Source organism: Coregonus lavaretus (assembly GCF_964263955.1).
Source record: "Coregonus lavaretus genome assembly, chromosome: 11".
NCBI lineage: Eukaryota > Metazoa > Chordata > Actinopteri > Salmoniformes > Salmonidae > Coregonus > Coregonus lavaretus.
Window position 1 is genome coordinate 10,248,957 of NC_139998.1, and position 17,084 is coordinate 10,266,040.

At 43.9% G+C, this 17,084-nt stretch overlaps 1 protein-coding gene across 1 annotated transcript in view; it reads right to left on the minus strand.

Moving 5' to 3' along the window:
• The window catches only part of LOC311137091 (uncharacterized protein), a 78,388-nt gene extending 70,779 nt beyond the window's left edge, over positions 1 to 7,609 (minus strand). The window contains exon 1 of the mRNA XM_084171424.1: positions 7,349 to 7,609. Coding sequence (XP_084027550.1) covers positions 7,349 to 7,363 — 15 coding nt within the window. The 5' untranslated portion in view covers positions 7,364 to 7,609. The remainder of the gene's footprint in view (positions 1 to 7,348) is intronic.
• Positions 7,610 to 17,084: the final 9,475 nt, after the last annotated feature.

Sequence of the window (17,084 nt, forward strand, 5' to 3'; positions counted from 1 at the left end):
AGTTTGCTGTTACTTACAACAGTCATGCTAACCACATTAGCGCACGTTAGCTCAACCATCCCGTATACGCAACACCGATACAGTTGAGGTTAAAGAAGTTATTATTACTGTAGTTGACTTGATAAAAAACAAGCAAGAGGGAAATGAAAGAGGGGAATGTTTCCTCTATTCTGTGAGGTACCATACATCTGTCAAAACTATGAGTGGCTCATTGGAGTCAATAAAGTTTTGTTCCAAACCATAGCGATAGATAGAGTACTCTAGATGGATATAACCCGTTTTAGCATGGACATTGCCAATAAGGGCTTCCACACGACATCAGGGAACAGGCAGAACATTTGCGTTACTATGAATTATCAGGATTTATATAATACTTTAATTTAACCAGGCAAGTTATTGAGAACACTGGATAGGCTGTACATCATAGGCCTACCAAAGGGTGTAAAGTTTCACAGATAGTGTGCATAATGTATTTCTCTGTTGCTGTGCTGAAGTTGCTGTGTGCATAAGAAACAGGAAGGCTAGTCTAGATGTGAGAAGTTCAATTATACTAACTGAATCAGAGAAAAGCTGTACTGACTCAAAGAAAAATGAGGCTACAGTTAAGTCCACACTGTAGGCTATGGTTAAAGTGAGAAACACCTGATTTCAGTTAGGCTCATTTCCCAAGTCTGGATACAAGGAAAAATAGGATAGGATAAGGACTCTGGGTCTGAACACCTCCCTCTGCAACTGGATCCTGGACTTTGACGGGCCGACCCCAGGTGGTGAGGGTAGGCAACATCACCTCCACCACGCTGACCCTTAACACAGGGGCCCCACAGGGGTGTGTGCTTAGTCCCCTCCTGTACTCCCTGTTCACCCACGACTGTGTGGCCACGCACGACTCCAACACCATTATCAAGATCGCTGATGACACTACGGTGGTAGGCCTGATCACTGGTGACAATGAGTTAACCTACAGGGAGGAGGTCAGTGACCTGACAGTCTGGTGCCGGAGCAACAACCTCTCCCTCAATGTCAGCAAGATCAAGGAGCTGATCGTGGACTACAGGAAACGGGGGTGGGGGGAGAGCATGCCCCCATCCACATTGACGGGGCGGCAGTGGAGCAGGTAGACAGCTTCATGTTCCTCGGTGTCCAAATCACTAAAGACTTAAAATGGTCCAAACACACACGCAGTCGTGAAGAAGGCGCGACAGTGCCTCTTCCCCCTCAGAAGGTTGAAAAAGTTTGGTATGAGCCCTCAAATCCTGGAAAGGTTCTACAGCTGTACCATTGAGAGCATATTGACTGGCTGCATCACTGCTTGGTATGGCAATAGCACCACCCTCGATCGCATGGCGCTACAGATGGTTGTGCGGACAGCCCAGTACTTTACTGGGGCCGAGCTCCCTGCCATCCAGGACCTCTATATCAGGCGGTGTGAAAAGAAGGCCCGGAAAATCGTCAAATACCCCAACCACCCAAGCTATAGACTATTTTCCCTGCTGCCGCACTGCAAGAGGTACCGGTGCATCAAGTCTGACACCAACAGGTTCTTGAACAGCTTCTATCCCGAAGCAATACGACTGATAAATAGCTAACAAAATAGCTACATGGACCGAGTCTACCTTGTATCTTTGACCTTTTAAGTATTTGCACTGTCTCTATGCACACGCATAGGGCCCTTCACACACAAACACTCACTCCATCATTTGCGCACTCATACATTTATACTGACTCTACACACCCACTCACATGCAAGCTGCTGCTACTCTGTTTATCTTATATCCTGTTGCCTAGTCACCTTACCCCTATACATATCTACCTCCATCACTCCAGTATCCGTGCACATGTAAATATGATAGACTTTAAATATTTCCTGTATATAGCATGCTTACTTAATTTATTGTGCACTTCATATTTCTCATGTTTTTTGTTTGTAATAATTTGTTATTGATTGCATCGTTGGGTTTTGAGTTTGAAAGAAAGCCACTTCACTGTACTTGTGCATGTGACATTAAAACTTGATATGATAGGATCAACTTTAATATCCCAGAGCAGAAAATTGTCTTAAGACGCACACTGTAAAACGTTTCCCTGTAAATGTACAGCATTATACTGGCAACAGAGTTGCCAGCTTAATACTGTAATTTTGTTTTACAGCAGAGATGTAATATATTTTACAGTACTATTTTCCTTACTGTAAAATATATTACATCTCTGCTGTAAAGCTAAATTACAGCATTAAACTGGCAACTCTGGTGCCAGGATAATGCTGTAAATTTACAGTGAAATTCTCCCTGAAATCTAAAACTAAGCAAAACCATACATTTGCACATAAAATACATTTATTCATATTGGTAACATTAACAACAAATTAACAACATAATTGACAATAGAAGTTAGAACAGTTAACACATATGTAACCAAATAAGATCATCACTAATCGAAAAACTATATTGTGTGCCTGTGTGGGGGAGAGAGTGACAAAGAGAGAAAGGGAGATTGAGTTAAAATTGGGATTGGGTACAATCCTAGATCTGTGATCAGGATCAACTATTCGGGGTAAGGGGGTTCAGAGGCGGTGAAACACACAACGGGACAGTTTGGGCAGAAGAGCATCCAGGAGAGAAGTCAGCACAGCATCAGGTGTTCCTCATGGGGCTCTGTAATAATCCTCCTCAGTTCTGATTTGTTAGTTCTTCTCACCCTTAATTAGGACAAGCATAGAAAAAGAAAGAATATAATGAGAGACAGAACACCCATGAGGAACATGGGTTGAGTCGAACCTACAGCATATGTCCAATATGGTTAATGAAATCAATGGCGTCATTGAACAAATACAAATAAGACAACTAGATACATCTACTTCAAACCCCTGCTAACTAATAAAACATTTATGTAGCCTACACAATACCACAAATTAGTTTACCAGATTTTCCTTTCTTTTCTGTTCCACCAAATGATTGCATACTACTGATAAAGTGAACAGGTTTCCTAATACTGTAACATTACATGGAATTATGTTGTTTAAATTAAACCAATGGTTAGCGGGGAGAGGGTATACGGACACTCCTGGCCTGCAAAACGATGATATTTGTCGCACAGCTGAGAGCCGAGTGAACCGAATCACACAGGGTTGAGGAGGATACTGTCCCGGAGTTGTGGCCGTTTATGCTCTCCTGATTGACTAGGAGACTACAGTGCCTTGCAAAAGTATTCATCCCCCTTGGCGTTTTTCCTATTTTGTTGCATTACAACCTGTAATTTAAATTGATTTTTATTTGGATTTCATGTAATGGACATACACAAAATAGTCCAAATTGGTGAAGTGAAATTAAAAAAATTACTTATTTCAAAAAATTCTAAAAAATAAATAACGGAAAAGTGGTGCACATGTATTCACCCCCTTTGCTATGAAGCCCCTAAATAAGATCTGGTGTAACCAATTACCTTCAGAAGTCACATAATTAGTTAAATAAAGTCCACCTGTGTGCAATCTAAGTGTCACATGATCTGTCACATGATCTCAATATATATACACCTGTTCTGAAAGGCCCCAGAGTCTGCAACACCCCTAAGCAAGGGGCACCACCAAGCAAGCGGCACCATGAAGACCAAGGAGCTCTCCAAACAGGTCAGGGACAAAGTTATGGAGAAGTACAGATCAGGGTTGGGTTATAAAAAAATATCCGAAACTTTGAACATCCCATGGACCACCACTAAATCCATTATTTCAAAAAGGGAAAGAATATGGCACCACAACAAACCTGCCAAGAGAGGGCCACCCACCAAAACTCACGGACCAGGCAAGGAGGGCATTAATCAGAAAGGCAACAAAGAGACCAAAGATAACCCTGAAGGAGCTGCAAAGCTCCACAGCGGAGATTGGAGTATCTGTCCACAGGACCACTTTAAGCCGTACATGCCACAGAGCTGGGCTTTATGGAAGAGTGGTCAGAAAAAAGCCATTGCTTAAAGAAAAAAATATATAGTTATGCACGCTCAAGTTCAGTTGTTTTGTCTTATTTGTTGTTTGTTTCACAAATAAATATATTTTGCATCTTCAAAGTGGTAGGCATGTTGTGTAAATCAAATGATACAAACCCCCCAAAATTTAATTCCAGGTTGTAAGGCAACAAAATAGGAAAAATGCCAAGGGGGGTGAATCCTTTCTCAAGCCACTGTATATCCCAGTGACATATCTAGATGGCTACCAATGTTAGTTATTTCTTGTCTAGGCTGCCATCCTACTTGAAATATAATCATGGGAAGGAGAATAAAAAAATATCCATGTTACTAGCTACCACTGGCGACACTATGATGGGCTACACCTTAGGTCGGCAGGCACCTCGATACACACCGGTGCACTGGTCATTCGCGTCGGCTTAGAGGCTTGCGAGTACAGCCCACGGTTTATGTGCAAAATGTGGCCCGTCAAGCCCCCCCCCAAAACTGCTAGAAACAAGTCATTTCTCTGTAGTAATGGTGAAAACATACCGGTCAATTATTATCTAGGTGATGCTTTTCTAGGTCGCACAGCAATATATTTATGAGCAATTTAGAGCAGACCAAAATGGCATGTGTCAACTTGAGCTAGCTAGCTAGCTTGCTTAGCTAAGAAAACATGCAGTATTTCAATTCAATAAAGATACTTATTAACAAGTCAAGGTACCTACCCAGCAGCTGCTGAAAATATTCTTCCACCACAGCCGCTTCAAGAAGACATTTACTAAAATAGTCTGAGCTTCATGTGTCTCACCCGACAGCATGAGGTGGCACCTGAAACTGATCATTTTAATCTGCAGTAGGCATAAACTATTACTGTAAAGAAATACAGTGTGTTCGAGTAATTATAGTTAATAACAGTATTTTCCAGCATTTTACCCATAAAGCAGTGCAATCTACAGCATTAATGCTTTAAAACACGTATTTTACTCGTGTTTTACTGTTGAAATTAGAAAAGTAGACACTGTACATCACACACAACATAATACATACATTGCACGTTACCTATGTAATACATAGCCCTACACCCAGTGGGGTCTGAAATTATTGACACCATTGATAAAGATGAGCAATAATGACTGTATAAAATTAATAATTCAATACTGAGCTATACTTTAAATAAAAAAGGGTAAATCATATTATTTTATACTAATACAATTGAGAATGAGATTTATTTTCAGTAATGTAGAAGTGTTTAGAAACATATTATATTCTTAATTCTAATAAAAGTGACTCCAAAATGACACAATACATTATTTACCATTAATTTTTATTGAGGACAAAATTATCTGAAACGCAACCAAAATTAACTGCAAATGCATCCAACAAGTCTGTATAGTCACAAGTTTGATGTAGTCATTGTGTGCTAAGAATAGGGGACAAAATACTAAACTTTATTTATAACTTATCTTTAGGGGTATCAATAATTTTTGACCCCTACCTTTGAGAAGAAATTGTATTATTTGTTAAACAAAATCTCTATCTTTGGAGCAATTGTATTGGTATAAAATAATATAATTTCCCAATTTTTGAGCATACAATATAGCTCAGTATTTGAATTATTTATTTTATATAGTCATTATTGCTTATCTCTATCAATGGTGTCAATCATTTCAGACCCCACTGTAGGCCTACATAAATAAATGACCTGAATATTGATAGGCTATTCAAAAACGATATGTTGAGAGGCTGTGTAGGCTACTGAAGCAAATACACAATGATTTTCCCCATCATTGCTGTAAAAATTACGTAAACATAATTCAGAAGGTATTCAGACCCCTTGACTTTTTCCAAAATGTGTTACTTTACAGCCTTATTTTAAAATGAATAAAATTGTTTTTTTCTCTATCAATCTACACACAATACCCCATAATGACAAAGCAAAAACAGGTTTAGAAATTTTAGCAAATGTATATTACAAAAACTGAAATATGACATTTACATAAGTATTCAGACCTTTTACTCAGTACTTTGTTGAAGCACATTTGGCAGGGATTACAGCCTTGAGTCTTCTTGGGTATGACACTACAAGCTTGGCACACCTGTATTTGGGGAGTTTCTCCCATTTTTCTCTGCAGATCCTCTCAAGCTCTGTCAGGTTGGATGGGGAGCGTCGCTGCACAGCTATTTTCAAGTCTCTCCAGAGATGTTTGATCGGGTTCAAGCCTGGCCAAAGAGTTCAATCTTGGTTTCATCTGACCAGAGAATCTTGTTTCTCATGGTCTGAGAGTCCTTTAGGTGCCTTTTGGTAAACTCCAAGCGGGCTGTCATGTGCCTTTTACTGAGGAGTGGCTTCCGTCTGGCCACTCTACCATAAAGGCCTCATTGGTGTAGTGCTGCAGAGATGGTTGTCCTTCTGGAAGGTTCTCCCATCTCCACAGAGGAACTCTGGAGCTCTGTCAGAGTGACCATCGGGTTCTTGGTCACCTCCCTGACCAGGGCCCTTCTTCCCCGATTGCTCAGTTTGGCCGGGCGACCAGCTCTAGGAAGAGTCTTGGTGGTTCAAAACTTATTCCATTTAATAATGACGAGGCCACTGTGTTCTTGGGGACCTTCAATGCTGCAGAAATATTTTGGTACCCTACGAACAATTCCTTCAGCCTCATGGCTTGGTTTTTTCTCTGACATGCACTGTCAACTGTGGGACCTTATATAGACAGGTGTGTGCCTTTCCAAATCAATTGAATTTACCAGAGATGGACTCCAATCAAGATGCAGAAACATCTCAAGGATGATCAATGGAAACAGGATGCACCTGAGCTCAATTTCGAGTCTAATAGCAAAGGGTCTGAATACTTATGTAAATAAGGTAGTGCTGTTTATTTTTAATAAATTTGCTAAAAATTATATTTAAAAAAAATCACTTTGTCATTATGGGGTATTGTGTGTAGATTGGTGAGGATTTAATAAATTTTAGAATAAGGCTGTAACGTAACAAAATGTGGAAAAAGTCAATGGGTCTGAATACTTTCCTAATGCACTGTATACAGTGTGCCAAAACCAATAGCCTGTATTACACTTTCATTTGTCTGTACCCACAAACCAATAGGCATATCGCATGGCACATCAAAATACTGTACATGTACTGGCATGAACCTACAGTATGTTTATCACTGTTTATCATTTAAGGCTATAACCTCAAACCATATAAGCTACAGTGATTTCATGAAAGGAAAACGATTAGGTCCTACACGCGAAAAGATTGTACATTATTACACACAATTCAACAGGGGCGCACCGCACCAGGCTTACAGGACAAACAGCATAAGCGTTTATCCAAGAAAGACATGCAAATAAAAGACAGCCTATAACAAGAAAGTGAGTAAGAAAATGTGCAGTTCCGATGTTAACTTACTTTTGACTTCTTCATATGGAATGAGAGGAGTAAATCCAATGTATGCGAAACCCTATTTTATCTTACTTCTGCGGGGAGGAAAGGGGTTTTCATCATCCCGCGTGCACATATCCAATGCCCCAGTCAGTATCCAAACAGGGGAAAAAATATTAAACCTCATAAAACTGCTGCTATAAGCTCTGTTGATGATATTTATGGTATCCAAATACACACATCATAGCGAGCTCATGAACGGGGACTGCGAGACCATAGTGAGTTGGTGGCTTTTTTTTACAGGGCAACCCCTTTTTATGCGTGCTTCATGTGCCGCCCACAAGAACCGTTCCCGCCCGTCTGCTGCTCTAAAATATGGAAAGCCAAAAGGTTCAAATCGTCTTACCAGGAACACGTCTTAACACTTGTAATTTTAATTTTTCACTTGCTTTTTTCAAATGCTTGTTATGGTCATTTTTGACATGTTCTTTACACCTTTACAGTGTGCATTCACAGGTGACGTTAACGCTCTAACCCAGAGACTCTGTCTAGAGTCTTGTTCCAGAGACTGGGTAGGCCGACCCCCTGGGATGAGGGCTGACTGCCGGACATGGGGGGGGGGGGGGGGGCGACCACCACCCGTGTCCATCAGGACGCGCTACTTCATCCAGCCAGCTCAGCTCCTTGCCCCAAGGAGATGGGGGGAGAGGGCCCAGTGAGGGGGCCAACCCCCGGAGGGGTCCTAAACCTCACCCATGGCCACCAGGGGCGCCACTACATCCAGCCAGCTCCCTTCCCCAGGGATATGGGGGGAGAGGCCCAGAGAGGGCTGAGACCTGACCCAGGGAGGGGGCCGACCCCTACCCATGGCCACCAGGGGGCGCCACTACATCCAGCCAGCTCCATGCACCAGGGAGATGGGGGAGAGGGCCAGAGTGGGATGGGCCAACCCAGGGAGGGGGGACCGAACACCGGAGAGAATCCGACCCCTGCCCGCGGCCACCAGGGGGCGCCACTAACTACACCCAGAGAGGGCTGGGGCCGACCCCAGGAGCTGGAGCCAATTAAAAATAATTACCGAAAATAACTTATTTGGTAAATACAGGCTTAGGAAATGTTATACGTTTTGTTCAATGAGATAATCTTCATCAGCTAACGTCACATTTTGTTAACTTTTAAGGATTTATGTATTGAAAAAAAGCACATAAAGCACATAAAGGCTTCATAATTCATACATGTCATGTTAAATGACTGATATTATCTCATAGAAGAAAACGTATAAGATCTCCTAAGCCCATCTTAACCTCAGACCTTATTGTTGGCATTTTGTTATATTTCTACCATTATTACATTTACATTTGAGTAATTTAGCAGACGCTCTGGTAATATTTTGCCTCTCTGTGGATGACTTCGTCAACCATTTTGAAAAGAAGGTTGACGACATCCGATCCTCATTTATTAAGTCAAATGACACCGCTGGTCCTGCTCACACTGCCCTACCCTATGCTTTAACTTCTTTCTCCCCTCTCTCTCCAGATGAAATCTTGCGACTTGTGACGGCCGGCCGCCCAACAACCTGCCCGCTTGACCCTATCCCCTCCTCTCTTCTCCAGACCATTTCCGGAGACCTTCTCCCTTACCTCACCTCGCTCATCAACTCATCCTTGAACACTGGCTATGTCCCTTCCGTCTTCAAGAGAGCGTGAGTTGCACCCCTTCTCAAAAAACGTACACTCGATCCCTCTGATGCCAACAACTACAGACCAGTATCCCTTCTTTCTTTTCTCTCCAAAACTCTTGAGCGTGCCGTCTTTAGCCAACTCTCTTGCTATCTCTCTCATAATGACCTTCTTGATCCAAACCAATCAGGTTTCAAGACTGGTAATTCAACTGAGGTCGCTCCTACCAGGTGGCATGGCGAGAATCTGTCTCCGCACTACGTGCTCTCACCACTGGTGTCCCCCAGGGCTCAGTTCTAGGCCCTCTCCTATTCTCTCTATACACCAAGTCACTTGGCTCTGTCATATCCTCACATGGTCTCTCCTATCATTGCTACGCAGACGACACACAATTAATCTTCTCCTTTCCCCCTTCTGATAACCAGGTGGCGAATCGCATCTCTGCATGTCTGGAAGACATATCAGTGTGGATGACGGATCACCACCTCAAGCTGAACTTCGGCAAGACGGAGCTGCTCTTCCTCCCGGGGAAGGACTGCCCGCTCCATGATCTCGCCATCACGGTTGACAACTACGTAGTGTCCTCCTCCCAGAGTGCAAAGAACATTGGCGTGACCCTGGACAACACCCTGTCGTTCTCCGCTAACATCAAAGCGGTGACCCGATCCTGCAGGTTCATGCTCTACAACATTCGCAGAGTATGACCCTACCTTACACAGGAAGCGGCACAGGTCCTAATCCAGGCACTTGTCATCTCCCGTCTGGATTACTGCAACTCGCTGTTGGCTGGGCTCCCTGCCTGTGCCATTAAACCCCTACAACTCATCCAGAACGCTGCAGCCCGTCTGGTGTTCAACCTTCCCAAGTTCTCTCATGTCACCTCGCTCCTCCGCACACTCCACTGGCTTCCAGTTGAAGCCCACATCTGCTACAAGACCATGGTGCTTGCCTACGGAGCTGTGAGGGGAATGGCACCTCCGTACCTTCAGGCTCTGATCAGTTCCTACAACCAAACGAGGGCATTGCGTTCATCCACCTCTGGCCTGCTGGCCCCACTACCTCTGCGGAAGCACAGTTCCCGCTCAGCCCAGTCAAAACTGTTTGCTGCTCTGGCACCCCAATGGTGGAACAAGCTCCCTCACGACGCCAGGACAGCGGAGTTACTCACCACCTTCCGGAGACACTTGAAACCCCACCTCTTTAAGGAATACCTGGGATAGGATAAAAGTAATCCTTCTACCCTCCCCCTACCCCACCCCCATAAAAAAATATATATATATATATATATATATATTGTAAAGTGGTTGTCCCACTGGCTATCAGAAGGTGAATGCACCAATTTGTAAGTCGCTCTGGATAAGAGCGTCTGCTAAATGACAAAAATGTAAATGTAAGTCACATCTCTGGGCCATCATTTAGCATTTTCCTCACAGTAACACACATTTTCAGCCTTTGTTGGTCTTATTACATCAATATCTATTCCTTTATGGCATTGAAAAATCAATTCAGTTCCTCCACACTGAAATGAATAGCGGCCAACTTGACAATAGGCATCTGTTACAGATTTTACACTAAATCTATCGCAGTGCTAACTGTGCCACTAGAGATCCTGGTTCGAATCCAGGCTCTGTCGCAGCCGGCCGTGACCGGGAGACTCATGGGCGGCGCACAATTGGCCCAGCGTCGTCCAGGGTAGGGGAGGGAATGGCCTGCAGGGATGTAGCTCAGTTGATAGAGCATGGCGTTTGCAATGCCAGGGTTGTGGGTTCGTTTCCCACGGGGGGCCAGTATAAAAAAATATGTATTCACTAACTGTAAGTCGCTCTGGATAAGAGCGTCTGCTAAATGACTAAAATGTAAATGTAAATGTAAATGATGACTTAATGAAACTTTTCCAATGGGTCGCCATCAGCAAACAGCTCGCCCACATGACACCATACATGTGGTCTGCGGTTGTGAGGACGGTTGGACGTACTGCCAAATTCTCTACAATGATATTGGAGGCGGCTTATGGTACAGAAATGAACATTAAATTCTCTGGCAACAGCTCTGGTGGACATTCCTTCAGACAGCATGCCAATTGCACACTCCCTCAAAACTTGAGACATCTGTGGCATTGTTGTGTGACATTTTAGAGTGGCCTTTTATTGTGCCCAGCACAAGGTGCACCTGTGTAATGACCATGCTGTTTAATCAGCTTTTTGATATGCCACACCTTTCAGGTGGATGGATTACCTTGGCAAATAAAAAATACTAACAGGGCTGTAGACACATTTGTGCATAACATTTGAGAGAAACAAGCTTTTTGTGCTTATGGAAAAAATGTCTGGGATCTTCTATTTCAGCTCATGAAACATGGGACCAACACTTTACATATTGTGTTGTTGTTTTTTTCAGTGTATATACGTCCATGTGAAAATGTGCTGCAAACTGTGATGTCATCGCTCAAGTTGGTAATCCAATGTTTTGGGAACAGCTGGCTAGCCCTCTGTCCAGTACATAACATGCAAATATCAAATGTTATCTTAAGGCTACATCTCTGCACCGTTTCTTTTGTCATTGTAGGCTGTACATTTACTTGCTTATTCCCTGATATTGTTCAAGTTCTGAATACTCATTAATTCTCCCTTCCTCGTCCGATGTATTCCATATTGCCCACTTCCTCACCAGACAAACTATTGTAAACGGTGCTAATTTCATTCATCAACAACTTTTTTTAAAGCGTATTATACACTTACAGTAGACATTTACAGATCATAGTGTAGCCCAAAAGTAATGAGACTGTTTCAGCATGTAAAAAGTAACAGTAAAAAAACGTACATAATTTTAGCAAAGATTTAAAAAATCCAACATACTCCCGAGTGGCGCAGTGGTCTAAGCCACTGCATTGCAGTGCTTGGGGCGTCACTACAGACCCGGGTTCAATCCCAGGCTGTGTCACAGCTGGCCGTGACCGGGGGACCCATGAGGGGGCGCACAATTGGCCCAGCGTCGTCCGGGTTAGGGTAGGGGTTGGCTGGCTGGCCGGGATTTCCTTGTCCCATCGTGCTCTAGTGACTCCTTGTGGCGTGCCGGATGCCTGCAAGCTGACTTTGGTCGCCAGCTGGATGGTGTTCCTCTGACAAATTGATGCGGCTGGCTTCCGGGTTAAGCTAGCAGTGTGGCTTGGCAGGGTCTTGTTTCGGAGGACACATGGCTCTCGACCTTCGCCTATCCCGAGTCCGTAGGGGAGTTGCAGTGATGGGACAAGAGTGTAACTACAGTTGAAGTCGGAAGTTTACATACACTTAGGTTGGAGTCATTAAAACTAGTTTTCAACCACTCCACAAATTTATTGTTAACAAACTATAGTTTTGTTAAGTCAGTTAGGACATCTACTTTGTGCAAGACACAAGTACTTTTTCCAACAATTGTTTACAGACAGTTTATTTCACTTCCAGTGGGTCAGAAGTTTACATACACTAAGTTGACTGTGCCTTTAAACAGCTTGGAAAATTCCAGAAAATGATGTCATGGCTTTAGAAGCTTCTGATAGGCTAATTGACATCATTTGAGTCAATTGGAGGTGTCTCTATGGATGTATTTCAAGGCCTACCTTCAAACTCAGTGCCTCTTTGCTTGACCTCATGGGAAAATCAAAAGAAATCAGCCAAGACCTCAGAAAAACAATTGTAGACCTCCACAAGTCTGGTTCATCCTTGGGAGCAATTTCCAAATGCCTGAAGGTACCACGTTCAACTGCAAACACAATAGTACGCAAGTATAAACACCATGGGACCACGCAGCCGTCATACTGCTCAGGAAGGAGACGCATTCGGTCTCCTAGACATGAACGTACTTTGGTGCGAAAAGTGCAAATCAATCCCAGAACAACAGCAAAGGACCTTGTGAAGATGCTGGAGGAAACAGGTAAAAAAGTATCTATATCCACAGTAAAATTAGTCTTATATCGATATAACCTGAAAGGCCGCTCAGCAAGGAAGTAGCCACTGCTCCAAAACCGCCATAAAAAAGCCAGACTACAGTTTGCAACTGCACATGGGGACAAAGATCATACTTTTTGGAGAAATGTCCTCTGGTCTGATGAAACAAAAATAGAAATGTTTGGCCATAATGACCATTGTTATGTTTGGAGGAAAAAGGGGGTGCTTGCAAGCCGAAGAACACCATCCCAACCGTGAAGCACGGGGTCGCAGCATCATGCTGTGGGGGTGCTTTGCTACAGGAGGGACTGGTGCACTTCACAAAATAGATGGCATCACGAGGAAGGAAAACTATGTGGATATATTAATATATTCAAGACATCAGTCAGGAAGTTAAAGCTTGGTCGCAAATGGGTCTTCCAAATGGACAATGACCCCAAGCATACTTCCAAAATTGTGGCAAAATGCCTTAAGGACAACAAAGTCAAGGTATTGGAGTGTTCATCACAAAGCCCTGACCTCAATCCTATAGAATATTTGAGGGCAGAACTGAAAAAGCGTGTGCGAGCAAGGAGGCCTACAAACCTGACTGAGTTACATCAGCTCGGTCAGGAGGAATGGGCCAAAATTCACCCAACTTGTTGTGGGAAGCTTGTGGAAGGCTACCCGAAACGTTTGAGCCAAGTTAAACAATTTAAAGGCAATGCTACCAAATACTAATTGAGTGTATGTAAACTTCTGACCCACTGGGAATGTGATGAAAGAAATAAAAGCTGAAATAAATCATTCTCTCTACTATTATTCTGACATTTCACATTCTTAAAATAAAGTGGTGATTCTAACTGACCTAAGACAGGGAATAGTTACTATGATTAAATGTCAGGAATTGTGAAAAACTGAGTTTAAATGTATTTGGCTAAGGTGTACAGTGGGGAGAACAAGTATTTGATACACTGCCGATTTTGCAGGTTATCAAATAATTGTTCTCCCCACTGTATGTAAACTTCTGACTTCAACTCTATATACAGTGTGTGCGAATGTAGTAAGTTATGGAGGTAAGGCAATAAATAGGCCATAGTGCAAAATAGTTACAATTTCGTATTAACACTGGAATGATAGATGTGCAAAAGATGATGTGCAAATAGAGATACTGGGGTGCAAATTAGCAAAATAAATAACAATGTGGGGATGAGGTAGTTTGGTGGGCTAATTTCAGAATGGATGTGTACAGGTGCAGTGATCGGTAAGCTTCTCTGACAACTGATGCTTAAAGTTAGTGAGGGAGATAAGAGTCTCCAGCTTCAGAGATTTTTGCAGTTCGTTCCAGTCATTGGCAGCAGAGAACTGGAAGGAATGGTGGCCGAAGGAGGTGTTGGCTTTGGGGATGACCAGTGAGATATACCTGCTGGAGCGCAGACTACGGGTGGGTGTTGCTATGGTGACCAGTGAGCTAAGATAAGACGGGGATTTGCCTAGCAGTGATTTATAGATGACTTGGAGCCAGTGGGTTTGGCGACGAATATGTAGTGAGGGCCAGCCAACAAGAGCGTACAGGTCACAATGGTGGGTAGTATATGGGGCTTTGGAGACAAAACGGATGGCACTGTGATAGACTACATCCAATTTGCTGAGTAGAGTGTTGGAGGCTATTTTGTAAATGACATCGCCGAAGTCAAGGATCGGTAGGATAGTCAGTTTTACGAGGGCATGTTTGGCAGCATGAGTGAAGGAGGCTTTGTTGCAAAATAGGAAGCCGATTCTAGATCTAACTTTTGATTGGAGATGCTTAATGTGAGTCTGGAAGGAGAGTTTACAGTCTAACCAGACACCTAGGTATTTGTAGTTGTCCACATACTCTAGGTCAGACCCGCCGAGAGTAGTGATTCTAGTCGGGTGGGAGGGTGCAAGCAGCGTTCGGTTGAAAAGCATGCATTTAGTTTTACTAGTGTTTAAGAGCAGTTGGAGGCTACGGAAGGAGTGTTGTATGGCGTTGAAGCTCGTTTGGAGGTTTGTTAACACAGTGTCCAATGAAGGGCCAATTGTATACAAAATGGTGTCATCCGCATAGAGGTGGATCCGAGCGTCACCAGCAGCAAGAGCGACATCATTGATATACACAGAGAATAGAGTTGGCCCGAGAATTGAACCCTGTGGCACCCCCATAGAGACTGCCAGAGGTCCAGACAACAGGCCCTCCAATTTGACACATTGAACTCTATCTGAGAAGTAGTTGGTGAACCAGGCGAGGCAGTCATTTGAGAAAACAAGGCTATTTAGTCTGCCAATAAGAATGCAGTGGTTGACAGAGTCGAAAGCCTTGGCCAGGTCGATGAAGACGGCTGCGCAGTACTGTCTTTTATCGATCGCGGTTATAATATCGTTTAGGACCTTGAGCGTGGCTGAGGTGCACCCATGACCAGCTCGGAAACCGGATTGCATAGCGGAGAAGGTATGGTGGGATATCGAAATGGTCGGAGATCTGTTTGTTAACTTGGCTGGATTGATATAGGTCTGTAACAGTTTGGATCTAGAGTGTCACCCCCTTTGAAGAGGGGGATGACCGCGGCATCTTTCCAATCTCTGGGGATCTCAGACGTTACGAAATAGAGGTTGAACAGGCTAGTAATAGGGGTTACTAATAGGGGGGGGGGGGGGGGGGGCATGGGTAAGTTCAAATCAAGTCAAATCAAATTTTATTGGCCACATGTACCGAATACAACAGGTGCAGACATTACAGTGAAATGCTTACTTACAGCCCTTAACCAACAGTGCATTTATTTTTAATAAAAAAATAAAATACAACAACAACAAAAAAGTGTTGAGAAAAAAAGAGCAGACGTAAAATAAAATAACAGTAGGGAGGCTATATATACAGGGAGGTACCGGTGCAGAGACAATGTGCGGGGGCACCGGCTAGTTGAGGTAGTTGAAGTAATATGTACATGTGGGTAGAGTTAAAGTGACTATGCATAAATAATTAACAGAGTAGTAGCAGCGTAAAAAGATGGGGTGGGGGGGGCAGTGCAAATAGTCCGGGTAGCCATGATTAGCTGTTCAGGAGTCTTATGGCTTGGGGGTAGAAGCTGTTGAGAAGTATTTTGGACCTAGACTTGGCACTCCGGTACCGCTTGCCGTGCGGTAGCAGAGAGAACAGTCTATGACTAGGGTGGCTGGAGTCTTTGACAATTTTGAGGGCCTTCCTCTGACACCGCCTGGTATAGAGGTCCTGGATGGCAGGAAGCTTGGCCCAAGTGATGTACTGGGCCGTACGCACTACCCTCTGTAGTGCCTTGCGGTCAGAGGCCAAGCAGTTGCCATACCAGGCGGTGATGCAACCAGTCAGGATGCTCTCGATGGTGCAGCTGTAGAATTTTTTGAGGATCTGAGGACCCATGCCGAATCTTTTCAGTCTCCTGAGGGGGAATAGGCTTTGTCGTCACGACTGTCTTGGTGTGTTTGGACCATGATAGTTCGTTGGTGATGTGGACACCAAGGAACTTGAAGCTCTCAACCTGTTCCACTACAGCCCCGTCGATGAGAATGGGGGCGTGCCCAGTCCTATTTTTTTTCCTGTAGTCCACAATAATCTCCTTTGTCTTGGTCACATTGAGGGAGAGGTTGTTATCCTTGCACCACACGGCCAGGTCTCTGACCTCCTCCCTATAGGCTGTGTCATCGTTGTCGGTGATCAGGCCTATCACAGTTGTGTCGTCGGCAAACTTAATGATGATGTTGGAGTCGTGCCTGGCCATGCAGTCATGGGTGAACAGGGAGTACAGGAGGGGACTGAGCACGCACCCCTGAGGGGCCCCCGTGTTGAGGATCAGTGTGGCAGATGTGTTGTTATCTACCCTTACCACCTGGGGGCGGCCCGTCAGGAAGTCCAGGATCCAGTTGCAGAGGGAGGTGTTTAGTCCCAGGATCCTTAGCTTAGTGATGAGCTTTGAGGGCACTATGGTGTTGAATGCTGAGCTGTAGTCAATGAATAGCATTCTCACGTAGGTGTTCCTCTTGTCCAGGTGGGAAAGGGCAGTGTGGAGTGCAACAGAGATTGCATCATCTGTGGATCTGTTGGAGCGGTATGCAAATTGGAGTGGGTCTAGGGTTTCTGGGATAATGGTGTTGATGTGAGCCATGACCAGCCTTTCAAAGCACTTCATG